Genomic DNA, 27,877 nt, shown 5'->3' with positions numbered 1-27,877 from the left:
CTGATGGATCAGATATGTCATGATCTTACAAAGAACTTTCATCGCCTGGTCCTTGCACAACATATTGAAGATCGGCTGAATACACACACATGAAAGCTCAGATTACACATGCCCGAGTCCCCAGTCAGCGGATCGGGTACATCATGATGCCATGAGAACTTTTGAAAGCGGATATTGGATCAGCCTGCCCAATCCATGCCCATTACAAATGACACTATGGCGTAGTCAATTCAATCGATGGATTCGCCCAAGCAAAAGTGCTGATGTGCATCCTATGTAGTGGTCTTATGGCTCTTATCACTTTAACGATGGAAACTCCATGAAGAAGAATGAACGAACTACTCATGTGAAACCCATGAGTTGCCTGATACACACAACTTTTGGGAAATCACAAACACTCGAGGAACAGGTTGCCACAGCAGCAGCGTAGAGAGGTACCAACTATCACAAGAAAACACTACGTTTTTAAAGGGGATTACGTGCTGTGGTCATGGCTCATAATGAGCTTGCACAAGGTGAGCCATAGTTTCCTGGCATTCCTCAAATCACATGGGTGTTAGTGGCTATTAGCAAGTGACCAGTCCATATAAGCCAAGCATCTTTGCCTACAATGGCATCTAGTATTCATTAAAAGTATTACACCAACATAAGCCCACATTCTAAAATGTTATCACTTCTCTCCATTTCTGAGAATATGTTACACTAATGAAAGGATTGGATTGGTTTGGAGTGGTTATTACAAAACTAAGATTTCAAACCTTCTGGGATAAATCTACCACATGCTTCTTGGCTTGTACAACTTCTTAGCTCTGAATTATGTACCATTGGCTGGCTGGGTAAAATCCCAACGACTCTGGTAAAAGATAACCATATACCATCAATGAAGTAACACATGCTATAGAACACCACGCCCATCCAAATAGAAGCACAAGAAAACCACTTGAGGTTTCAAAAAGAAAATTTATATCACAAGAAGCAATATAGAGACCTCCAAACAGGTCAAAAAGTATGGGTGTGGGTTCTTTTTTTTTTTGGGGGGGGGTTGGAGTGTGAAAAAGAGAGAAACACCCTCTTGCTCCACTCAGCCTAGCCATGCTTTTGTAATGGTAGCCCATTTCCCACTGCTGAGCCCAACCAACGTTGACTCTGACTTGATTCTAGTCTTATGGATCTGAGCGAGCGTAAGAAAAGGTTTTCCGGCTACCTGGCTGTCACTTCCACAAGCGCATGCCCACCAAGTCCTTCCCTTTCGAACAATGAAAACACGCCGAATAGATCATCCTTACATGTCAAGTAAGATGGGCTTTCATTGCAGCCTCAAACTGCAATTGCTACATCCTCCACAGGAAGAGAGTCCCTGCGGACTGATTATCACAACATCAGTAACCCAGTTAGTATGAGAAATGGGTAGGTAGACACATGTATCATAGACAAGACGGCACACACATGCCTGTACACTTCATTCTTCCCTTTGAAAACAACATAATCACATCCAGTCACCTTAGCATACCTTTTTTGGAGGGTCGTGCAGCTAGGGCTGCTACTTCTGCAGCAATCTCAGCGGCTTCAGCTTCAGCTTCTGCAGCTTCCGCCTCCTTGGCAGCCTTCTCAGCTGCAGCAGCTGCTGCTTCAGCAGCAGCCACAGCTACAGCAGCTGCTCGTGCAGCTTCTTGAGCTGTCTTGTATTTCAACTTTGCAAAATCGACATCAAATCTGGCAGACGGTCCACCTCTCAACTTCTTTTTTGACAGTTCCAAAGAATTGGCATCCTGCAAAGGCCTGTTTGTTGGAGACTCCATATCGATGCCCTTCAACACTCCTTTATACAATTCCTTCCTCTCGTCGCGCACCTGTAATAGTGTTCCTTCAGACTTCGAAGTTGGTTCAGCCGTGTTCACTTTATAATTCTGCTTCACCTGCCAAGACAGCAGGTTGTAGACAAATATTGTGTTAATCATGTGTAGGAACTCCATGATAGGGTAGATCCCCCATCGATGAAAGACAGGCAGGTGAGGTCTCCCCTTTTTCCTGGATAGGCATCATATATGTAAAGCCCCGAAGTGTTAGCATATAAAAAAGGACTTATTAAAAAAACATAGAAGGCTGTTCACTTGGAAGCTTAAATGGCTAAAATCCAAAACACATCCCAAAAGGCGAGCTTTCTTGATAACGTAGAGGCACAAGGAGTTGCTTTGTCAGTATACTGCCACTTTATCAAAATCCTCCTTTTAAATTGCAGAGATTAATGATATCTCCAATGTCCATGCACAAGGGAAGAAATACATATCTGAGGTGTAGGAATTGTCCATCCAATGAGATCTTGATCACATAACACAACATACAAATCAGTAGTCCATTGGATGAAGCAGCCAAGTTGAATGCATGTGCCATAGATATGCCACCTATGATATGTTAAGGTTCCGTGAGCGGAATGCCAGATTGCAGATGAGGTCCCCTAAGAGACCGGGTTGGAATCAGGTTGTCAGAGTCAAGAATATAGCACTAAGGTTCCGTGAGCGGAATGCCAGATTGCAGATGAGGTCCCCTAAGAGACCGGGTTGGAATCAGGTTGTCAGAGTCAAGAATATAGCACTAGCACGTCTCCAATCAAGCATGGCAAGCCTTGTTTTAGACTTAGCCTTGACTTCTTCTGGGGTTTCCAAGGCGAGGGTTTTGGTGACAGCACTGAAAAATAAATAACCACTGCGCACAAGCGTATGCACTTGTACAGTTTAACAGTCCAAACGAAAGAGGAATGCCAGGTACTCTGGAACCCACAATCATTTAGCCAGCACAAACTAAGAGAGATTCATTCACACAGGCACTCGGTCCCAATTTTGCTGCTGTAGCGCACCCCAATGGGGTGGGTGATGGATATCTGGGAGAGATAAATAGGTGGATGGATAGACAAACCAGCTGGCCGTAACCTGGACGAATTCAAAAGAACCCATTTATCCTAGAACGCCAACATTTTATTCAGCTTTACCCAAAAATAATATTGATTCCGCACTCACTGTTGGCAGGCAACAAAGCTTGCAAAGAAAAGTTGCATTGAGCAGCTCCGAATCTGGTTTAAGTAAAGACCAGATACGGAAACATGAAGTGGGGTGTCCACCCTGTGCAACTGCACCCAAGTGTGAAACTTCATAGGTTTTAGCAGCCCAATAACTGTGGTGTAGCCTGTTAGAAAAAGTGATCTATGTCATATCATAGACAAGGTCAAAGGGATGTGGATGAATGTGGTGAAGGCTAGGAGTTATCCCACATGCAAAGGCAAAGCCCATATGGTACTTGGACCTATATAAAGGGTCATTTCAATGTAATGTAACACAACAATTCATTCTCAAGTACACAATCTCTTGGTCAAGTAAGTGCATCTTGTGTTGCTTTGTATTGCTTTTGTCATTTGTTTATAATCATGTTTAGCATTATGTTTGAGCCTCCATAGGCTAGCCTAGTCCTAGATCCATGATTTCCAACATGGTATCAGAGCCTGGTTGGTATGGCTTAGCTTAGTTTAGTTGTTTTGCCATTTCTCTTCAATATGGTGCCCACAAAAGGAAGTGCCATTGAGAAGAAGGAATAGCAAAATTATTGCATTAGTCTTTGCACCATTAGGGATCTGGTAGGTTCAGCTCTCCAATAGCTTAGGTTTATCTCTCTTAGCTTAGCTTAGTATTTTTCATATCAGTAGCACTTCTATCTTGCAACAAGCGATAGAAAGTATGAAATAGTGGTAGGTAGCACCAGCACGACACCGCATAAGAGAAGCAAAGCTTCACCGAGAACAAGAGAAGCAACAGTCCATTGGTTGAGGAAATAGCAGCTCAGCTTGGCGAAGAGAGAGAGAGGGCGCATCAGCGCCTACGAGTAGAAGTAGACAACAACGGGAGAAGCTGACGGCAGCGAGGAGGTGAAAAGAGTTAAAGGGTCGCTTGGAAGAAGGGACCGGCTTGCTGAGGTTCTGCAGGGAGACGTCGGGGAGTGTAGCAGCTGCCTTGTACCAGGAGGACGCCTGGGGGGTAATCTGCAGGCGCAGAGAAGGTGGCAGCAGCCGCAGGTGTGAGAGAGGAGAACTGCTGCTGTTCGTGAGGGAGCTGAGGACTTGCTGTGGCTGCTGACGACGGCGACTGAGTTGCACAGCTCCTAGTGAGGACAAACAGAGGAAGTGCTTGAAGAGAAGCAAGCGAAGCAAGCGAAGCGCAGTTGACCAGATCCGAAATCAGCGTGGAGCTCCTGACAGATTCGAAATCAACGCGCAGCGCCGGTGAAATAAAAGCTGGCCGTTTTTGCATTTGAAATAAAAGATTCTCTTTTATTTTTTTTGAGACTAAGGTTTAAAAAAAAAAAAAACCTTTAAGAGGTTGTTCCTATGGCACTTAAGGAAGGATGTTCTTTTACCTCTTTTTTGGAAAATTCTCTGCATTATGCTGATGCCTCAAGGATGGGAATGCACGCACAATCTATGTGCAATGTCAAGACAAAGAAAATGCTATGCAAAAATAAAGATGCAGACAGAGATGCAAAAATGAATGAAGACAAAGACGAAGATGTCAATGAAGATGAACAAGATGCTGTCTATGTTGATTATTATGTCATGGCTCACATGTCATAATGACGAATGATTTATGCCCTCTCTTACCCAAATGTTTATGTATGGACACTACTACCACCGAACAATGTAATCATATAACCACCTCTTATGATGATGAAGAGGTACCTGATGATGAATGGGCTTTCTAAAGCCATGATGATGCACTCCTTTACTCAAGATGTATGTTCACCTCTGACCACCGATGATGTAGGTCATGTGATATGATGTATGCTCACAGTTCTCCTACGTTGGCCATGTAGCCCACAAGGGGGGATTGATGGGAGTTGGGTTTCCATGCTCAACACATGATGGTGCACATGAGGCACAATGTTCATGGATATGGAGTATTGGAGAGACACATGATGGTGCACATGAGGCACAATGTTCATGGATATGATGATGATGATGATGCTATGATGATGATGGGGTATGGGAGAGGAATGTTTTCATGTAGGAATGTTTTTCATGTCATTTTCTTTTTGCAATGTAGAAGCTATGCTCCCTATGAGCGATGCTAATTTCTTTTATGTACTGTAGAGCTATACTCCTTATGAGTTAAGCTTTTTCTTTCATGTAATGTTAGAAGCAAGGAAGGGCATTATGATATGCCATGATCAAGGAAGGGTGTTAGAAAAAGTGATCTATGTCATATCATAGACAAGGTCAAAGGGATGTGGATGAATGTGGTGAAGGCTAGGAGTTATCCCACATGCAAAGGCAAAGCCCATATGGTACTTGGACCTATATAAAGGGTCATTTCAATGTAATGTAACACAACAATTCATTCTCAAGTACACAATCTCTTGGTCAAGTAAGTGCATCTTGTGTTGCTTTGTATTGCTTTTGTCATTTGTTTATAATCATGTTTAGCATTATGTTTGAGCCTCCATAGGCTAGCCTAGTCCTAGATCCATGATTTCCAACATAGCCTATCCAGCTATGCAATCTACGCTATCATATGGATAACAATATCAACCCCAAAAAAGATGACAGTGCTTTCAAGGTCAATCCTATACCTACCAAAGCTCTAATTCCAAGATCAATCTTACACCTACCAAAGCTAAAATTCCAAGATTCATAACCATAATGAATTTAGAAAAGCATAGATTCTCTTTGAGTCTTCTTGAATAAAACCCCTTACAAAGAAGTACTGGATTGAGCCTACAAAAGCAAAAGATAGGACCAGACCTTTACAAGATTGCCTTGGCTGACCATGTCCCTTAGCTTTGAGCTTAGAAGTCTTCTGAAGTTTGAAGGCACTGGATGGTGTCCCTGAAGGTCACATTTTGCATGTTATTGACCGATTAAGCTAACCCAATAAACGTTGCTCTTAATAATGCAGAACAAAACCAGCGTGAAATAATGACCTCAATAAAGGATGCAATTGCAGTTGTGCTGCAGCCGTTTGGATCATTCAGATCAATTATTGCATTGACAATCAGTTCTGTGTACCTAAATGATGGAAAAACACAACACTATAACATAAGAATCAGGCAAACAATATAAGTTGAGTTCACTATTTACTACAAAGTGAAAGCAACAAAAACCCAATGTGATAAGCATCTCCTTTACCGTGTCACATGAAGTTGCCCTTGTGAAAATAATATCCTCAGGTTAAGAGGTGGTGATAATTATTTTGAGGTGTTAAAAGCAGAGTCATGCCATTGCCATTGTGGTGGGGGCTTTCAACCAGTCCCATCCTGAGGCCACAGAGGCCACAGCCTCGCACATTCATCAACTTGGCCCCACTTCACATCAATATCTTTTTCTCGGAAAGTAACTAACCTTAGGGCATGGCATGATGATCTGGCATAGGGATCCCAAGTCAACCATATCAACATTTTATGCTTGTGCCTTGAAGAACCCCAGTTTGCCTACCAATGCCTTCCAATGACTAGCAAGTTGGGATGCAGACGACTCAACAGGGTTGACAGCATCTTCTACTGGGTAGAAACATGAGAAACGGGTTGGGACTTCGCAAATGCAGAATTTTGACAGCAATGTGCTGCACAAACATGAGAATAGGGTTGAAGAATTATCTTTCCCCTTTGTGGTGCACCTTCCTTTCATGATAAAATCAAGAATAGGAAGGGTTACAAACTGATGGCTGTTGCTGAATTCCTCACTGTGTACTTGGGCTAGAAAATGGATGGCTGCACCTTGCAGATGGCTCTAAAGACTTGAAGCTCTATTGTTTGTTGTAAAAATGAAGGGGCCAGCCAAATCATTTGATGATCTCCATAATACAGAATCCTACTTCCCTCAGAGGAATCCCCTCTTGGTGAGTATCAACAGGGTAAAAGAACAGTACAGATGTGCCCATCCATGTCTCATTTGTTACTTGATTAAATCTGTGTATGTGTAGTCTTGAAGCTTAGGACAAGCCCTATTCGAATGCTCAATTTCATGGCAAATCAGACATCTACTCTCTTTCATGTTCGGTTCATTCTCCTGGGTGACCAAACGGCCAAATTGGCCTATGAGACCGAAGTGTTACAATGTTTCCATGATATATCTCATCCTAGATGGTACAAAAATGAACTGAACTGAATGTACAAGGGTAACAACTGGATGATAGAGCCAAGTGATAGATGAGGTAATGTACAGAGCTCCTTAGGGTGCACCTCTCCCTAGTAGTGGTCCATGTGGAACATCGGCAATGGGGGCAATCAAGGGCAACTGCCAAGAGGCCCCTAGGTCCACCGAGTCCGATGGCTGAGTGGAAGTAGTCTGGTGTTGCTATAGGATTTATTGGATCTGGATCTGTAGACCAGATGTTTGCCGTGGGGGTGGGGGACGCTTGGCACACTAGTACTGCTTCACTCCCATGTGACTCCTTTGGTCTGTCTCAGCGGGATGGCTTTGGTGGGTGCATCAGTGGTGCTCTTGTCCCCTCCGCCTCTGAAGAAGGGGGTGATAGTGGCCTGTTGGGAAAGAGGTGGCGCTGAGGCCTGGGGTCTCTGGAGAGGATCCTCCGGTGTCTGCCCATCTCAAGTAGACACATACCAAGGCATCTTTGGTCTAGGAAGTCTATAATCTTGGAGAGTGGACCAAAGCCCTATAACTCAAAGCAAGTAACCTTCAAAGAAAGCTTAGAGTTTTTAGCACTAGCTTCAAAAAGAACATCAAGTTTAGAGTTTTCAAAGAATCAAAACTCTAATCACTTGGAATTTTCAGCACTAGCTCCAAAAAGTACATCAAGTTTAGCCCAAGCTTTAGCAGCTGATTCAAGATTAAAAATATGATGTAGATGGTCATCACCCACGCCAAGAGCAATAATGGCATATGTTCTTTCTTCTCTAGAAAGATCTTATTTTCCTCCTTGCAATCCTCTCTCTTTCTCTCTCTCCACCCAAAAAAAACCCCCTCTTCATTGCCCAAGCCCTATCCTCTCCTTTGCCAGGTGTTTTCAGCTTTTGGGTTGTTTTTCTCTTTGGCGAGTGTCGACATCTTCTGGTCTTCACACCTTGGCAGCCGCTCCGTCATCCCCGACCGAGGCTGTTGTCCCTTGCCTTTCCTTCTCAGGAGCGGACCTCCAGTCCCTCGTTTTGAAAGTCGCCTCCCTGGAGGCCTCCACCTTGGTCTGCAAGATTGTGGGTAGCCACCCGACGCGTGGACAGCTTAGGGATCTTTTGCAAGCAAGCCTTATCGGCAAGCTTGGAAAGATCACTGATATTCATCCTTTGGGGCGTGGATACTACCAGGTCGAGTTTGATTTGCCTACAGCATCGAACAGAGCCATGCAGCTCAACCCCGTCGCAATACGCACGGCCCAAGCCTTTTTTGCAAGGTGCTTGGACCCTCTAGCTGGCGTCGGAGGCTTTTCTTGTGACAGTTTGCTTTCCTGGTCTCAAAAAGAAATACCTTCCTCCCCTCCCGGTAATAGGTGGTGTTATCGAGAGAGTGATGGAAACAACCCCCCCCCAAAACAATTGCTGCTTTGGTCCTAGCTCAAACGGCAAGGATTACCTCTCTTCCTATCTGCATAGTTCCTCACGTCATATCGGTTCCTTGCCTGCGTGGAGCTCCTATTTTGTGGAGACTTGAGTACATTGGCCTCCCTGACCAATGCTTCATTTGCTAGCAGATGCAACACCTTGCTAGAGCTTGTCCCCCCGCCGTCAGCCCAAGAGCGCACCTCCAATTGTCCCCCCTCCCGTTCCCAGCTCAGTTCCTCATCAAGGGGGAAGGGGAGATCCCGGCCCCCAGGATTCAAAGCACCAAGTCTCGGCCTCTGAGGATCTCGATGTAGGAGAGTGGCAGATCGTTAGTCCGAGGTGGAACCACCATCGGACTTCTAGAGTAGAGCGGCACGTCGCCACGTGCGCTAGTCTCGGAGGCAACAAGAGGATACGGTTTTGTTAGAGAATCGTTATGAGCACTTACCTTAGCACCCCACCCTGTTAGCATTTCATCCCTGTATGCTGCCCATATTTAGCCCATACTTTGTTCCCTTTCGGCCCTTGATTGTGGGCTGGCCACCCTATTTTTTCCCCGTTTTCCCCCTATTTTTTGGCGTTTTTCCCATGTCGATTGTGGGCTGGCAACCCTATTTTTTCCCCGTTTTTCCCCTATTTTCTGGCATTTTTCCCAAGTTGGGTCTTCATGTCCAATTGGCCAGCCCCTTACCTATATATAGGTGGGCTGGCCTCTCCCATTCCATATGTTCATTAGTTCAGTTGTGTGGTTCGTGTGTTGAACACACTTGCTCCCTTTTGTATCCTTCACTTATGAGACTACTAGGCCTCTTGCTTGGGATTGTATTCATATTGCTCGCTTGTTTAACAGGGCACAAGCAGAGGGTCTCTCAGCTGAGTGGACCGTGCACACTATAGCGCCTATCCACAAAGCTGGGGACATGACAGATCCCGGCAACTATAGGACGCTCATGATTGGCCACACACTGGCCAAACTATATGGAGCAGTGCTGGAGGCAGAGCTGAGTACATATGCGGAGAGTGAGGGGCTACGCGCTCCTGGCCAGGCAGGCTTTAGACGGGCCTTCTCTACTATCGACCACATCTTCACTCTGCGTTGCCTGATTGATCAAGCGAAGGCGCGGAAGAGGAGGCTTTACTGCTGCTTTGTGGATTTCCGCAAAGCCTTTGATACAGTGCCACAAGAGCAACTCTTCCAGCGACTTCAGTCATTGGGGATACCCACAGAGATGACAAGGGGCATCTATGCATTATATGAGCAGGTACTGGGACGGGTACGATGCCCAGGAGGCTTATCTAAGACCATTGCTAGCACCATTGGTGTGAAGCAAGGATGCCCCCTCTCCGCTACTCTCTTTGGGCTCTACATCGATGAGGTGGGTGATTTCATTCTACGCGGAGGAGGCTGCAGGATCGACATCTTAGGTACACCCGTCCACATTATGCTATATGCTGATGACATCATTCTAGTGTCTGAGTCACAGGAGGGACTACAGCTACATCTACAGGCTTTAGATGATTTTTGTACACAGAGAGGGCTGACAATGAACCTTGGGAAAACCAAGCTTATGATATTCCATACGTTGGGGCAGATCCGACGACAGGCGATCTTCACTCTTGCAGGAGGCCAGGTTGAGGTGACTCATATGTATACCTGGGGATTACATTTGTTAGTACAGCAGGGCGCTTCTCTATGGCACGAGCAGCCAGAGACAGATTGACACGAGGATATGCTGCCCTGGCCATGCTTGAGCGACAGTGCCACTAGGCACACTTTCAAGAGCCCCGCACAAAAGGTGGCTATTCGACAATTTGGTCACACCCGCATTGATGTACGCAGTGGTAGTATGGGCACCTGGACTCTTGGACACAGATCGAGAGACCCCAGGTTCTGATGCTCTCACGGATGATTCACAGCAGCAAACCATCTGTACCACATGACATTGTCATAGCAGAGTTGGCTGCACCACCCATGCTAGTAGAGGCTCTCTTCCAGGTGGTCTGCTTTATTCATCAAGTGCGAGCCATGGCTCCGGACAGATTGTCACGTAGAGCTTGAGGCATCCAGACAGTTAGCTGAGGTTGGTGACACAGGATCATGGTATGCACAGATGATACAACTATTGACCCAGTGTGGGTGGGACATAGATCACTTACCACCTCTTCAGTATGATCTTAATGCTCCACATATGCAGCTCTCACACACTGAGAGGAACAGAGTTACGTGACAAGACTTATTGCAGCGCTATATAAGGCGGACATGGATCACACCCCACCAGCCCCTGCCTACGAAGATGCTATACTACAGAGATTGTTTTATGAGCATCTCAGAGGATGGATTTATTCAGTGACCCGGATATATGGATGTGTTCATGCCTCACAGTGCCCGAGTGGCGATTGGCCAGCTCAGAGTGTCATCACACCAGCTTGAGATTGAGGCAAGTAGGGCAACACCGATCCCCACAGGAGCAAAGAGGATATGCAGACTATGCAAGAGGAGGTTGAGTGAGGAGCATTATGTATGCAGATGCAGAGCATATAGTGACATAAGAGAGAGATACACCACCATCTTTAGTGCACATCCCTCACTCCGCCAGATCATGGAATCCGCAGACCAGCGCAGATTTGGCCAGTTCTTGCTGCTAGAGACATGGCGCCACGAGAGGCACTACTACGGACTCATACCACAGGGAGAGGTGGGCGACAGCTCCAGCTCACTGATTTCTTCCAGAGATCTATCCCAGTGCCTACCCTGACACAGGAGGGTGTCACACTTCAGCGCGTTGCGGACCTCTGAGCCAGACAGAGACCGAGAGCACCAGACTATCAGACTCCCAGACTACATCAGAGGGAGATTACAGAGATACGGGCTCGACATCAGCACCATATCCAGGAGCGGCTAGCTCACTTACACTCACACCCGGAGATCATGCTCCAAGGGATTTTTGCCTCGCCATCGCCTATGTATCGCATATTACACCCCCATTATGGTACTAGTTGGAGCTAGACAGATCTGCATTGCATTCTTGTATACCCTACGCATATAGGTTGCATACTGAGCCTTTAGCAGTAGTGCTCCATCCATCACCCCCCCCCCCCCCCACTAGCTCCGTACTTTCATAGTTTATTTCATGTTTATTTTGTCCTTTTTTTCTAGACATCTAGAGGACATTGACAGTTGTACATTGATTTGTCTCATAGGTCGAGTTCGGCCTCTAGTAGACGTTAATACAGCTTTCTTTCTTTCTTTCTTCTTTCTATCTCTCTCTCTCTTCCCTGCACTCCCTCGTCCCTTTGCTTCGAACCTACGCCGCCTCCTCTCTCTTTGCTGCGCCCCCTTCGAACCTGCGCCCCCTTGAACTTGCGCTTCGAGCCTGCGCTGCCGCCTCTCTCTTCGCTGCCTTCACTTCGAACCTGCCCTCCCTCTTCCCTTCACTTCGAACCTGCGCCGCCTCCTCTCTATTCGCTGCCCCCTCTTTCCCTTCTCTGTCTTCGCTGTCCAACTTGTGCCTCCTCTTGTTGCATGTACTTGCCTCCCCACTTGCAGCTGGCCACTTATGGGGGCCACCAACTGAGGACCAAAATCAATACTAGAAGGGGGACCCCTTCATTCCAACATGGACAGCTCGCTGAACAACATGGACGAAGAGGAGATTGTCGCCGAACTCGGAGGAGCCACCAATGCTGCATTTCATACACCGGTAAAGTCCCCTTCTGTTAAGAAGTTTTATGTGAGAAAAGGTAGGGAATGGACACTATCCCCGGGGTCAAAACGACTAGGGAAGACATCCAAGAGAATCGATGAAGCAATGTATGATGAGATACATAGATTGGTCAGGATAGAGATACGCCACTTGCGTGAGAAAGTTAAGCAAGAAATGCAGCAAGAAACACACGCCAGTTTGGCTGAAAGGTATGCAGACATGTATGCAAAGATGAAGGACGAGATGCAAGCCCAAGTACGGGCGGAACTACAGGTTGCACAAACTTTCATGCAGGCTGAAATCAGAAAAGAATTGCAAGAGGAAATGCATTCAATGATTGCAGAGAAAGAAAGTATGATCTTGGAATTAAGGGCAGAGCTGAATGCATGCAAGGAAAAGTTAGACCATCAAAATAAGGGACAAGGCATGGCTGCAGCACCTCAAATGCAGGAGGAAATAAAAGAACTAAAAATTCAAGTAGAGAAGGAGATAAAAACCTTCGCCAAGGTTGCACAATGCACCAAGGCAGAGGTGGAAGAAAATGCTAAGTGGATTGATGTGGTAAAAAAGCACAAGGGAATGCCTGACAATAAAGTGGAGGTGATGAATGCAACCCTCGAAGAAGAGGCTAAACGGCGAGCCAGAGCCCTACATGTATGGGTTACAGGGTGGGGGGAGAAAGGTACTCCTCAAGAAGATGCTAAGACACTGAGTACAAAGATAGGAGCCACAGAGATTCATATAGCAGAGGCTTGGAGAGTGGGAAAGGATGCCACCAGAGCACGAGCATTGATATTGAAATTTGCAGATATGGATAAGAAGAAGGCTTTTCTCGCCAAGAGGGCCGCGCTTAAGGGAGAGAAAATTTATCTAGATGAGGATCTTATGCCGGTCCAAGTAGCACACCGGAAGGAAAACATGCCTCGACTGTTCGAAGCACGTAAGGAGGGGAAGTGTGCTGTATATAGAGATGGGCAAGTATTCATCCAGGAGCGCCGGTCATCCTGACGGGGCACGGCCTATGGGACCTTGAAGTTATCGGTGTGGAACTGCAATGGAGCCCTACGGGTAGATGCAGGGTGCTTCGAGGACACTTTCAAAGGCCAGGATATTGCCATGTATACAGAGACACACCAATGTGCAGGGAGTAAATTACCGGAGGTTCTTGGGTATAGATGGGAATCAATATGTTGACCCCAACCACGCATAGCAGGGTGGACTAGAGGAAGTGGGGGGGTAGCAGTATTGTTAAGGGAGGATTTACGGGAGGCAGTACATGTGATGCATAGAGGTGCAGACGCACGCTACATGTGGATCAAAGTGAGCACAAATAGACCTCGGGACATTTACATTGCAGTATGCTACTTCCCACCGGCACATTCCAGATCGCTATGCCAGGAGAATCACCATATATACCGCTGTACGAGGACATCATGAGATTTGCGAGCTTGGGAGATGTACTACTAACGGGGGACTTTAATGCACGTATAGGCCGGGAACAATCAGCTCTCTATGCTACGGATGAGCCCATGTACCGCAAGCTAGCAACGGATGAGATAGGGATGCAGAGATCTGCCCAAGACACAGGAGAGGTAACAGAATATGGGAGACACTTCCTAGCTTTGGGGAGTGCACATGGGCTAGTTAACTATAATGGCCTATCCCGTTGGCCAGGTTCACATGCTCTCACATGCTGGAACAAAAAGGGAGGAGCTAGTACAGTGGATTACCTGATGGGCTCACCTACCTTGATACATGATATACAGGATCTCTCCATTTCAGGCAGACCCATTGGGATAGCAGCAGACCATGCATATTTGACTAGTCATACCAGATACCCAAGATATCACTTTACTCGGGAGACCTCTAGGGTATATGGCAGTGCAGTATATGATGGTCTGTTCGCTCTTGACCCGAGCAGTCCACTTGATGAGCTTACGAAAGAGTTGGCAGATGTATTACATGGTTCAGCAGCATATGCTTTCCCGTATACCCCCCCACTTTCTACCCCTCCTCGCCATACGGCCCCACAGAATGGTTGGTACGATGATGAATGCTGCGAGACTCGTGACCACTTGCAACGGCATCCACACACAGACATGCTAGAACGCTCTTCAAACGCCTTGTGCGGAAGAAGCGGGATTACCTGGCCAAGCTTGAGATATGGAGATATACCAACTATTTTTGGGGCAGGACAGCAAGAGGGTGTGGAAGATGTTCCATGAGCGACAGCCACCCACACCTATCACAGCACCTGAGGCATCGCATGAATATGCAAGAACTTTATATGAAGTACCAGGGTAGCCCCCCATCCCTCATCCAGCGACTCGCCCGGATCATATTACTTTTGTCACCATTCGGATGGTTTTGGATGCTATTTAGTATTGACAGACTACATAATGGAAGAGCCCAAGACCAGGATGGTCTGGTGGCAGAACATTTTTCACATGCCCGAGATGTATTGGCACCACTGCTAGTACACATGTTTAACAGGGCCATTTGCGAAGGTTTCCCAGACAGTTGGTCGGCACATACTATTGTACCTCTATTTAAGAGTGGTGACCCCATGATACCAGGGAACTACAGGACCATCATGATTGGCCATTGCTTGGCCAAGATATTCGGATCTATTTTGGATCGAGAGCTGAGTAGAATGGACTCAAAGCACCTGGGCAGGCAGGTTTTAGACGAGGTTTCACGACTTTGGATCACATATTTACCCTCAGGGCTCTCATTGAGGAGGGACGAGCACAGGGGAAGAGGATATATTGCTGCTTTGTGGATTTCCGCAAAGCCTTTGACACAGTGCCACGTGCCAGACTCACGAGGAGATTGCATGACATTGGTGTTCCCGAGGTGATGCAGTGGGGCATTTATGCATTATATGAGGCGGTGATAGGCAAAGTACGGACTCCCGGAGGCATGTCGGATACAGTGACAGCACCATTGGGGTGAAGCAGAGATGCCCACTATCACCCACCCTTTTTGGACTTTTACATTGATGAGATATCCAAATACATTGACAGGATGGGGGGGTAAGGGGCCAGTCTGGCAGGGGTTTGGATACCCATACTGCTATATGCCGATGACATTGTACTTATTGCAGACTCCCCTGAGGGTTTGCAATAGCATTTGGATGCTTAGCAGTCATTTTGTGCAGATAGGGACCTCAGTGAACCTTGGGAAGACTAAGATTATGGTCTTCAATACCGAACAGGCCTGGGTGACTGGATCTGACCATCAATTCACTTTTAGAGGTGAATTAGTGGAGTACATGTTTGTACCTCCCCTTGCCTGCAATGGACTCTGGGAGTGCACTTGTGGTGCAGGTAATGCCAATGGTCTTTGTGGAGCTAGTAAAGCAGGAGCTCCAACTATATGATTCATCCTTAAAGTGGGATTGAGTCGGAAACACCTGTTGGTGTCATGGTTACCCATGCGAGCACAATATCCACACCATAGGTTAGGTCTTGGTTTGAGATGCAAGCATTCCGTAGTCATATGATTTGCTTTACAGTATACACACTAAAACATATCCCTACGCGGATAGAGATGGGGATTGCCTATCTCTTTCGGAACTAGTTTAAACTCATCCTTGAGCTGCTTCATCAGTCGTCCCACCAACTCTATATCCTCCTTCTTTTCATCATTTTTTTGAGATCCACTTTTAGAAGGAGTTTTGAATGATGTTTCAAAACCACCAATCTCCTTTGGAGGTCCCATTAGCTTATCATCATAATCAATGGCATTTAAGGCACATTCATTGAGAGTCTTATGTCTTCGAGCGTAGAGGGCATCGTGAAGCTTCTCGCTCTATAAACCTTCTAAGAATAGAGAGATCAACCATGTCTGCCTAAGCCTTTCCTCGGGTTAAACTGATTAACAGAACTCCATTTGGCTCCAGTTTTTGCATAGGCTATAAGGAAAGATTCTTTCAAGTCCTCATATGTTGCTTTGCTTTCTGGTTCTAGGGTACAAAACCATTTAGCTCCATCTTGTTCGAGTGTGAAGCCAAAGGCTCCGATCTTTGTAGGATCATCTTTTACACTCAATGAAGTTTCAATATAACATACCGAAGCCCTGTTCCAGTCAGTGACATTTTTGCACAGGATATGGGAGCTCCCCAGACCTAGCACTTATCTCTTCTAGGCAGTTAGCAGTAGACGGCGATACACGCTGTTGGTACGCCCAGATGTGTACCTGGCTGAGATTACATGGCATGACGATTGATGCACTCCCTTCATTTGATTACAGCCTTGACTGCCCCTTCTTGGACCTTAGTCACTCTGAGCAGAATAGGGTGATCAAGATGGACATCGTGAGGCTAGATGCAAAAAGGACATGGTCCAGCCCACCCCCTGTCAGAATACGCAGCAGAGATGATGACCAGATCTGGGAACACAAGAGCAAAATGCATGCAGAAAAATACAGCACAAGAGAGAGAGAGAAATAGGCGTGTAACTCTGCTCTGATATACACAAGAAGATCCCGGTATGGTACACTGAGTGGTATGGGGCTGGGGGCCTATTTATATGCCCCCACATCAGCGGTCGGCCTGCTGTAGGCAGCCGACTGGCCTTGAAAACTCCACGACCAGCATCACATCCAGTTGGCCAGATCATAAGCAGTCGGCCAGCTCTGGCATGGAGTCGTGGACCAGTTCAGCAGTCGGCCAGCAAATGGACTACCTCCCAAGCCACAGAAAAATGGGAAAAATAGGGAAAAAATGCGGGGAGTGAATGATGGACAGGATTTTCAGGCCTCATAGAGCGTTTGTGGGCACATTCTTTGATGATATGATTGTGCATTCACAAACTCAGGAAGAGCATAGAAGGCATTTGACCATTGTGTTTGCAGAACTCAGAAACCATAGGCTGATGAGAGTAGAATATTGCAAGATGCCGAGAAGCATTTACAGGTTTATGAGAAAGAGATGTTGGCTGTAATTCATGCTCTTTCTACATGGAAACACTACTTGCTTGGGGCTGATTTCACTGTGCAGACAGATCATCAGACCTTGCGTTATTTCCTCACGCAAACTAAGCTTTCAGAGAAGCATATGCGTTGGGCAAACTTTTTGTCTATGTTTCACTTCCAGATTGTGCATGTGGAAGGCAAAAAGAATGTAGTGGCAGATGCTTTGTCACGCAAGCCACAGGTCTCTGCAGTTTCACTTGCTTATCATCATGAGCTTGATGAAATGAAAGAGCAGTATGCCCATGATGAGGACTTTGGCAGGTTGTATGATCAGATGTCTGAGGGTCAGCGGCATGAGCATTACACTCTTAGAGATGGATTTTTATTGATCCATGGCAGACTGTGTGTTACCAGGCCATTGCGACTCAAGGTTATGATTGAAAGTCATGCTCCACCGTATGCAGGTCATAGAGGTATTGACGCCACGGTAAAAGCAGTGGAGACTTTCTTTTATTGGCCAACCTTGAGAAGAGATGTTGATGCCTTTGTGAGGCAATGCATCGTATGTCAGAAGGTAAAGTTTGACCGTCAAAAGACACCAGGGTTATTACAACCTTTACCTATTCCAGATAGACCTTGGGAGAGCATTGCCATGGATTTTATATTTGATCTTCCATGGACACAAACGGGCAATGATGGCATTTGGACTATCATATGCAGGTTCAGTAAGCAGGCTCATTTCATTCCCGTGCGTAAGACGATCAAAGTGGATCATATGGTGAAGTTGTTCATGGCGAACATCTTCAAGTATCATGGCTTGCCTACGTCTATCATTAGTGACCGTGATCCACGGCGGATGACGAGTTTGTTCTGGAGAGGGTTGTTTGACAACATGGGTACAACTCTCAAGTTTTCATCATCATTTCATCCACAAACCGATGGTCAATCAGAAGAGGCTAACTCTACAGTGTTGGATCTTCTTAAGTGTTATGTGTCACAGCACAAGCAACAATGGGAAAAGTATCTTCCTTTGGTGGAGTTTGCATATAACAACACTGTTCATACCTCGACAGACAAGGCGCCTTTTGAGATTGTGGAAGGAGGGAAGAAGGTACCACCCATTTTGCACACAAAGGATAAGATCTTTGAGGCTGATCAGTATGTGGAAAATATGGATGAAGCTTATAGGAGAGTTAAGTTGGCACTCCAGAAAACTCAGCAAAAGCAAAAGAAAGCCGCAGACCGTCACAGACGTGCTTTAGAGTTTGCATTGGGTGATTGGGTTCTTTTGCGCTTTGAAAAGGCTAGACTCAAGAAGATGAAGGGTAAAGAGCGCTTATTCCCTAGGTTGAGCATGCGTTTGTGATATGCAACGGAAGTCTTTGTATTGGTTGATCTTGTCACACAAATGCTCACACCGTCTTCTGTATCCTGAGTTTCGTGAGTTTAGCAATCCATTTCATTACTTCAAACTTTAAAGAGATGAGAGAGAGAGATATGAGAACTCTACACCAGATTGGGTCCCGAATTACCCACTGAAGGGCCCCCTATCCCGATAACGAGATAGTATTTGCTTTATTACTTTAGAGAGAATGACTTTGGACTGTAGATAAGCCGAACGCAAGATCTCGGAGGATCGGAGAGCGGCTGATCTGTACACTGCTGTAGAAACACCTCAATGACTTGATCTCGAGCCTATGCACTCTTCCCAAGGGCATGAGGAAGGGCTGCACACCTGAGGCTCAAAGAAGAAGAAGGTGGACTGTTCTACTCACTGTTAGAATGCTGAAAACACATAGCTATGTTACCTTCACCAGATGACTGCTGAATGTGTGGATGATGCACAGAAGGCTGGACACTGATGCAAACAACTGTTTCAGGGCTGGAAACTGCTGTAGACTGAACCTTCAGGGCTGGGATCTGTTGTGGACAGAAACGCTGGAGTGTTGAGGATTCTGTGGACTGAAACGCATGAGAAACAGGGGCTGCAGGGCCTGCTGCTGTACAGCTGTGCAGAAACGCAGAGAAAACTGCTGATTGCTGGGCAAAAACGCAGGTATATGCAGGCTGCAAACTGCTGATTTCTGGCGTTGGACTGAGGATGAAGGGTATGCTGAATCTGGGCCTGAACTGAGGCTGAAACAGGGCTGAATGCAGGCGCCTAGGGCTGGGCTGAAGCTATGGTTCTCAAGGGCTGGAGAAGAAAGCTTATGGGCTCTAGGGCTGGATTAGTCTTGGGCTGAAAGCAAGAGAGAGGAGAGCTCTTAGCACAATGAAGACTGAATGAGAAAAGAGGCTCTAGGCAAGCCTATTTATACTAACTGGAGGTTGGTCATTTAATAAAGTTAATATTTATAAATGCCCAATAATGCAAATAATGATAAATAAATACTAATAAATATGGGAAAAATACCAGATAAATCCCAGTAAATTCCCTAAGGCTTTGGGGATGTTCTAAATGATGCACAGGCATATGAATGCATATTATGCAGGATGCAGAGTGCTTTCTGATGCAAACCCTAAGGCTTCTACTGACTCTACATGCATGAATGATTCTCTCCAAGTGGGTTAAGGGACTTAACTGACTGACTGACCCACTAAGGCTGAGGAATGACCTACGTAGCTCGTGCCTGACTTATCCTGGACTGAAGATGTACAATGGGGTCACGGCGTACGACAATTATCATCCTATTGGGTTCTAAAACTGTACAACTATTGCACTTCTGATGATGAGCCATCTTGTCACCATGCACTGAGTGCAGAGTGCATGTGACATTCCCTCCTGATTAGCTTGGCGGTAGGTTCATGGCTTCCAAGTAGTTCGCCAATAACTGGGGGTACTCCTGGAAGAACTCCTCGTCGAGCCATACAGCTTCGTGGGTACCTCGATCTCGGAACTTCGTATAGAACTGACGAATCCATCGACTGGAACCATGCTTCCATCGATGAAGAAGGATCTGCTCAGGCTCAATCACTTCTACCTCGTCTACCACGTCTGGCTGCTGTTCATCTGAAACATCAAACACTTCTAGACCAACATATGGTTTTAGCCAAGAAACATGGAAAACATCATGCATTGTCCAACTGGCAGGCAACTTTAACTTCATTGAGACATCACTTATCTTCTTAACTATTGGAAAAGGGCCAAAACTACGGAATGAAAGCTTGGGACAACGTTTGCCCACTTGTTTCAATCTCTGCTTCATGATACGCAAATAGACCCAATCCCCTTCCTTGAAGTGGACATCTCGTCTAGATTTATTTGCCTGTCTGCTATATGCTTCCTGAGCTTTGGTCAAGCGGTCTTTGACTGACTCAATGATCTCGGAAAATGCTTCCGTGGTTTTATTAGCCTCTAAAGATGGAGACACCATTCTCGTCAAAAGAGAAGAAAAACGGCGACCAAAGGCTGCTTCATATGGAGTCCGTCCGACACTGGATGAATGAGTGTCGTTCAAGATAGCTTGAACCAACGGAAGATAGTGCTCCCATTTGGACTGCTGGTCATGACAGTATGACTTGAGGACATCAAAGGCCAATTGATTATAAATTTCTGTCTGGCCATCTGTCTGGGAATGGAATGCACTAGACAACTGCAACTTAGTTCCAAAGTTTTCAAATAATGCCCTCCAGAAATGCGAGGTAAACTTGGAATCTCTGTCTGATGTTATGGTGCTAGGCAAACCACAAATTGGATACCAATGCTTGAGAAACAGACGGGCTACGTCCTCGGCTGTGGCCGTATGCTTGCATGGGATGAGCATGCAAAACTTACTAAAGCGATCCACAATGGTAAAACACTGAGTGTTACGGGATCCAGTGGATGCTGGTAGAGGCCCTACAAAGTCCATAGATATGTCGATGAAAGGTCCGTCGGGGATAGGCAAAGGTTGAAGTAAACCTGCCTTCTTTGTATGGGGAACCTTGACTTTTTGACAAATCTTACAAGCTTGTACATGTGCATAGACATCACGCCTCATCTTTGGCCAATAAAAGGACCGTTCTAATTTCTCGAGGGTACTGTTGATACCCCTATGTCCTCCAACTAAGGAGTCATGGGCATCGTGGAGAAGAGCAGAACGCTTTTCCCGAGTAACACAGAGACGGTTCTTGTAGAACAACCAACCGTTCTGTACTGAATAGTGGCCAGGCTCAGAAGTGAGGGCCAAACTATACTAAGTACCACACTCAGGGGAGTCGACATATTTGTCTTTCATACTATCCAAGTCCTTCCCCGTGATTTCGAGAATGGTAGCTTTGTGGACTGCCTCGATGCTGGACTTTTGACTGAGAGCATCTGCTACTGGGTTATGCTTACCAGGGATGTGTTCAATCATACCTCCAAACTGTTGGAAGATTTGACTCCACCTGGCCTGTCGATCACTCCACTACTGGACACTTGGCATAGTCTGGAGCCACTTAAGTGCTTGGTGGTCTGTTTTCACTGTGAAAGCCTGTCCATAAAGAAAAGGCTTCCAATGTTTGAGCGCTGTGATCACACCCAAAAGCTCTTTGTCATATACCGAATAATTCTTTTCGGCGACATCCAACTTTCTGCTGTAATATGCCACGGGTCTATTGTCCTGCTGGAGGACTGCACCTATGGCTACATTGCTGGCATCGGTGATGACCTCGAAAGGTTCGTCCCATGATGCTAACTTTAATACAGGTGCTTCTGAGGCAGCTTTCTGGAGTGCACAGAATGCATCAAGTGCCTTACCTATAACTGAGACTTTCTGCTTGCGAGTCTTCACCCCCTTGAGCAAGTCGGTAAGAGGTGCTGCAAGGTTGGAAAACTGATGGACATGTGTGCTATAGGCTTGACAAAGACCTACAAATGAACGGATTTCTTGGGCGGTCTTAGGAATATCCCAATCTAAGATCTCCTGAACCTTTGATGGGTCCAGTCTAATCCCATCGGAACCGATGATGTAGCCCAAATACTGAACTTCCTTAACACCAAAGATAGACTTTTTGGCATTTATGTAGAGCTGATTATCTCGCAAAAGTTGCAAGACTTTCTCCACATCTTTCTCATGCTGCTCCGCAGTGGCTGAGAAGACTAGTATGTCATCAAGGAATATGAAAACACACTTCCCAATGTGGACTGCGAAAATCCTAGACATCATCTTATTGAACGTTGCGGGTGCATTTGTAAGCCCAAAAGGCATGACTACGAACTCGTAGTGACCACGCTCTGTCCGAAAAGCTGTTTTTGGAATGTCAGCTTCAAAAATGCAGACCTGATGGTAACCACTCTTGAGGTCGATCTTAGTGAAAAACTTAGCACCGTCTAAACGCTCCAAAATGTACTCTATCCTGGGCATAGGAAACTTATTCTTGATAGTAGTGAGTTTGTTTAATGCCCTGTAGTCTACACAAAGGCGTGCAGACTTGTCCTTCTTTTGGACAAATAGGATAGGTGCAGCAAATGGGGAGGAAGAAGGCCGAATGAATCCGGCTCGGAGAAGCTCTGATAACTGCTTTTCCAACTCGCCCTCTAAAGTCTTGGAAAGATGATAGGGAAACCTGCTAGGAGGATCTGATCCAGGGACCAAATCAATGTGATGGTCCTCAAGGCGAGAGGGTGGGAGACTGGGCGGGAGATCGTCCCTAAGCATAATGTCCTGGTGTCTGGATAGGAGGTCTGCTAACTGAGGGACTGAAGATGTAATGGATGCTACGAATGAGGGAGGGGCTGTTTGAGCACGAACATAAAGGAGTGCTCCTTCTGCTCCCTTGCGGATAGCTCGTCGGGCCTGGAGATGTGAAATCAATGGGATGCCAAGAATGCTTCTATCCCCCCGAATCATGAGACAGGCTCAGGAAAACCTTTACAAATAGTAAAAGTGTCCTGCCCCCAATTGGGAATAGGCTCATACTAACGGAACCACTGAATTCCTAAGATCATGTCACACCCTAACAGAGGGGAGACGATGAAATCTCGTTGAAATGAGGCCTTCTGAACTTCAAAGGCAAACTGCTGTGCCTTCTGGGAAATGTGGGTGCGAAGACCAGGTGTAAACCCGTCCACATCCAGATGATATGGGACTAAAGTGCAGTTCAATTTATTAGCCAACTGGGGAGAGATGGCATCTTCAGAACTGCCCATATCGAAAAGGACTACAAACTGTCGGCCCTGGGCAGAGCCATAAGCTCGGATGAGGCTCTTCTGAGCAGCATCGCTCTCACCCTCCTGCTTAGCATCAAATACCACGGATGGCATAGGATGCATGGAAGGTACAAGTTGAACTGCATTTGAGGTAGTAGGCGGGGCTGGAGGAGTTGGGAAAGCTGTGGCAACTGTGGCAGAAGGAGCTTTGGCAGCTTGTGCCGCTTGCCATTTGTGGCAATCCTTCTTACCATGCCCTATAATATGACAGAAAAAACATCTATTTTCTGACTGGTACTTCTTTTGCTCCTCTGGAGGAAGATAACCTCCAGTAATGCCTGCTTTAGCCTTTTCATCAGGGGTTTTCTTAGGTTCTTTATCCTTCTTACCCCCTGAACTGGAGCTATTACTGCTGTCCTTCTTAGCATCTTTAGAAGATGCGTTACCTTTCCCTGTCTGTGCAGCTGATTGCTGCTGCTGGGGTTTGGTACTGGACTGAGATGCCTGCTTGGGCTTGCCCCCGTTAAGTTTCATTTCTTCATTCTGAGCGAGAGTCAGAGCCCGGTCATATGTACTTGGTTCAAAGTTACGAACTGTGAACCGAATGTTGGAGTCCAATCCACGAATGAATTGCTCCATCTTGGCCTGCTCAGATAACCCTAACTGCTGTGCTAAAGTAATAACCTTACCGGAAAACTGAAGCACTGGGGATCCGTTCTGTCTGAGTCCATAGAACTCGTCTTTCAGACCGGTCATGTACTGGGGCGGGAGAAATCTGGTCTTCAGGACATGGACAAAGATGTCCCAGTTAAAGGCTGTGACACCTGAGGCCTGGACTGTATGAATACTAGACCAATGCTGCCACCAAGTGACTGCCTCACCAGTGAGATGGGGAGCCGCTAAGTGGACTTTGTCTTGTGGGTCTGTGATCCTAGCTAAAGGAAAATGAGCATTAAACTGATGAATAAATTGATTAACTGAAGAATGATCACACTTACCATCATACTTGCTGAAATTTGGTTAACTGCGAATGATGGTGGTTGATGCTGCTGCGGGCTGCTGGCTGGTGACACCTATGACTGGGGAGACTGAGGAGAGCTGCTGATACCTCAAGTGTATGGCCTCCTTTTCCCGTTGGTGTTCGAGTAACATACGTTCTCGATCAAGCTCACGTTGGTGTTCCCGAGCGGCGAGTTCAGCCCGACGTCGGTCTTCGTCGATCCTGCGTTGGGCTTCCTCATAGTCCCGTCTTTCTTCTTTTTCTCTTCTCCTTTGGGCCTCGTCCTCTCTCCTTTGTTGTTCCATCTGAAAGAAGAGGGAGATGTAGTTGGGTGCTGCTGGAGGTGTAGAAGGACGTTGTCGTGAAGTGTGCGGAGTAGCCAGGAAAGTACAAAACTTCTAGCTGTGAGAGTGAATGTCAAATCCAACAAGGAATTTCACGTACAAGATTTCCCAAGGAGTATTGAACACCATTATTTCCATTGACAAATACATGTGTCCTCTTCCCTCAATACATCCTTGAGTTCCTCCAGGTGAATGCACAGATTTGCATGAAATCCTTTGAACCATTCACATGTGGGCATAACAAAGATTTCCAATTATTCCAATATACATGTGTCCAGCTATATCCATTACATCCAGTGCCCTCAAAACTGTTATTTCGAGATGTACTTTATCACCTGAAAACCTGCCTTAATGTCCTAACATCTCACAAGCAAAATATAGCATTTGGCATAGCTTTGACATACTCATAATTTTCAAAATCCATATGAGAAGAAAGTAAGGCAAATTTTCCTCAGCTTCAATGCATTTTTCACCAATCACCGAGCTCCAAATTCCTTAGCTTCTTCCCCAAAAATCCTTCTATTCAATTCCAAACTTCTTTTGATATATATATATGGGTTAAACGATTCTCTCAATTCGTATAGAATGAGAGTAACATTTAAGAGAATATATATATATATATATATATATAAAAAACACTTAGCTGTCGAGTTGCATGCGTGGAACTCCACCAACCGTATGCTTCATATCAATTATGCGAGGGTGAAACAGCTGGAGAAGCATCGCTCAGTGTTGGTTTAGAAAATAGTTTTTCCCATAAATACATCATTATGTTGTGCTAGAATTACTCTCTAATTCTAGCACCTACAAAGCACATACAGTCTATATATTTTTGAAATAAAAAAGCCTGGTCTTTTCGACACTGTTATCAGACGCTGCATATCTTTTCTCCTCACTCTGCAATGGACGTCTCTTTCCGGTCGTTTTCTTCCTTTCCCCGCGGCGATCTCGGCGGCCAGCTATACATGCCATAGAAAGAAAACTGCCCGATTTCTAGAAATTCTCCAATATTTTGTTAACCTTAGCACTAAGGTTATAAAACATAACCTTAGCATTAAGGTTAAAATCCTCAATGCCTTTTTAATTCCCCTTTTTCCATTGTTATGGAGTGTTGACCATATATATATATATATATAATCAACTCCTTTTTACCTTTACACCATAAAGGTTTTTCTCACGCCTTAGCTCCATTTAACATCCTTATTGTGCATATGATTTTGCCATTTAAAGCATACAATCAAGATCCCGACCAATATGCACCATTAAGTTCTCTGTTTCAGTGCTAATGTCACAAGCAAAATCCAGTCTTATCAAGGCACAAGATATCTGCTGGCTCCAAAATTCTCCATAAGCATAAAAAAAATCCTCCACAATTCACACCACACTGTCAAGGGCTTCAAAACCTGGCTCAGCCTCAGCTCATCTTATTGAACTTTATCTACAATATGAACATATATACTCAGACATCATATAATGATTCATCATGGCACATAACCTCATGCATCTGGATGTGTATTTGACGGCCTCACATGCACGGTTTCATATCATAGACGTGCCATGGCACGACATCCACCCCCTCTAAACCTGCACATCCTCTGGTATGTGCCAAATCTTCATCAAGGTCCACATATAACTGGATGTCGTCTTCATCTTCTGCAGTTCCAGGAAGATCATCCTCTTCCTCTTCAATCATATCCATACTTCCACTGTCAAGCCTCTCATCCTGAATCTCTTGTGAATCAAAAGGATCACCATCATGCCTTCTTTTAAATATCTTGATTCTTTTGCCAGCCACAAGATTCTTTACTTCTGTTCCATCAAGCTCACACAGAGTATATGTGGCATTTCCATGCACATGCCTGACAATGTAAGGGCCAAACCATCTTTTTGCAAATTTTCTTTGAACAGTGAATTGGTTGTCAAGGCTACTATCATACATTAGAACCCAATCACCTTCTTCAATAGGTTTTGGCCGGAGTCTGTGTCTACTATCAAATCTTTCTTTATTTCTCAACCTTGCATCTTTCAGGCGAGCTTTAGCAAGCTCTACATCTTCAGGCCTCCTCTCCAACTGTCTTATTCTCAATGCAAGGAGGTCATCTCTGCTCAATCCTTCCACCCAGGGCAATACATTCCAAGTTAGAATTACTTCTTCAACTGGCATCACTGGCTTCTGACCATACATTAATTCAGCAGGCATGTATCCTGTCACTGAGCTATGAGTTGTACGGTCGGCCCACAAGGCATATGGTAGCAGCTTTGGCCACACTCTCATCCTTTCTCTGCATGCCTTAGCCAAAGCTTTAATGATTGGAGGATGTCCTCGCTCACTTTTCCCATTGCCCTCAGGATTGTAAGCACATGTTAGAGACAGTTTGATACCAATTCTAGAGAAGAATTCCCTTGCTTCTTCAACATCTAGCTCTCCCCTATCAGCTGTTATTTTCCCAACACAACCATATCGGCAGATCACATCTTCCAAGAGAAATTTGCATACTGTTTCCGTACTCTTTGTTCTAAGAGCACGCCCTTCTACCTGATTTGTCAAATCTTCTCTTGCAAGTGCTATGTACCGCATCTGCCAAATTCCCAAAGGCATTGTAACTAGATCCACTACCCATTTGTAGTGCATGGCAGGTGGGTAGGTTGGTTGCAAGCCATCACGATGCCTCACATTTGAGTACATTTGGCATACCATGCATGTTTCCACATATTGGGAAATATCCTTGTACATTCCTCTCCACCAATATTTTTCCTTTATTTTGGTAAAAGTGGCCCACACACTTCTATGCCCAGCCCAGAGACTCTCATGGAATTCTTTCACAAGCTTCCCTTGAGTCTCTTTATCACATATGACTCTCTGTGGCATAGCATTCCTCTGTTTAGGATGTTTCCAGAGATACCCATCCTTTAGAAAGTAACCATATGCTTTTCTGCGGATCCTCTTAAATTCTGAGTCAGACCAATTTTCTTGCCTTGTTAGAGTGCTCAAATATTGACCAATGAGCAACCAATCTCCTTCATATATTTCCTCAATAAAAGACTCAAGTGCATTTGATAAGCAAATATGATCCCCCTTTGCATATGCTGTAGTATAAAACTTTGTACCCACATCATCAATGTCACTAACCATCTCTTCCTCATCTTCATACCTGGCTCTTGATAGCATATCTGCAACTGGATTATCTTTTCCCGCAATATGCTCAAACTCAGGATTTAGTGACTTGATATAAGCAATCCACCTAAGCATAGCAATATCTGGAGTGGT

At 45.5% G+C, this 27,877-nt stretch overlaps 1 protein-coding gene across 3 annotated transcripts in view; it reads right to left on the bottom strand.

Annotated features, from left to right (window-relative positions):
• Nucleotides 1-945: 945 nt before the first annotated feature.
• LOC147610546 (single myb histone 1-like) overlaps nt 946-27,877 on the bottom strand; it is a 61,887-nt gene continuing 34,955 nt past the window's right edge. For 2 of the 3 annotated variants that reach the window (XM_086786164.1, XM_086786165.1), the window contains exons 4-7: nt 5,962-6,046; nt 5,783-5,866; nt 1,511-1,916; nt 946-1,364 (exon numbers count right to left, since the gene is read on the bottom strand). In XM_086786164.1, coding sequence (XP_086642290.1) covers nt 1,318-1,364; nt 1,511-1,916; nt 5,783-5,866; nt 5,962-6,046 — 622 coding nt within the window. In that variant the 3' untranslated portion in view covers nt 946-1,317. The remainder of the gene's footprint in view (nt 1,365-1,510; nt 1,917-5,782; nt 5,867-5,961; nt 6,047-27,877) is intronic. The other variant, XM_086786166.1, reaches the window with a different exon arrangement.

The sequence above is a fragment of the Cibotium barometz genome, chromosome 49 (assembly GCF_041138505.1).
Source record: "Cibotium barometz isolate CiBa-2024 chromosome 49, ASM4113850v1, whole genome shotgun sequence".
Taxonomy (NCBI): domain Eukaryota; kingdom Viridiplantae; phylum Streptophyta; class Polypodiopsida; order Cyatheales; family Cibotiaceae; genus Cibotium; species Cibotium barometz.
The sequence above is the reverse complement of the archived record's forward strand: the minus strand, read 5'-3'. Positions and strand labels throughout refer to the sequence as shown.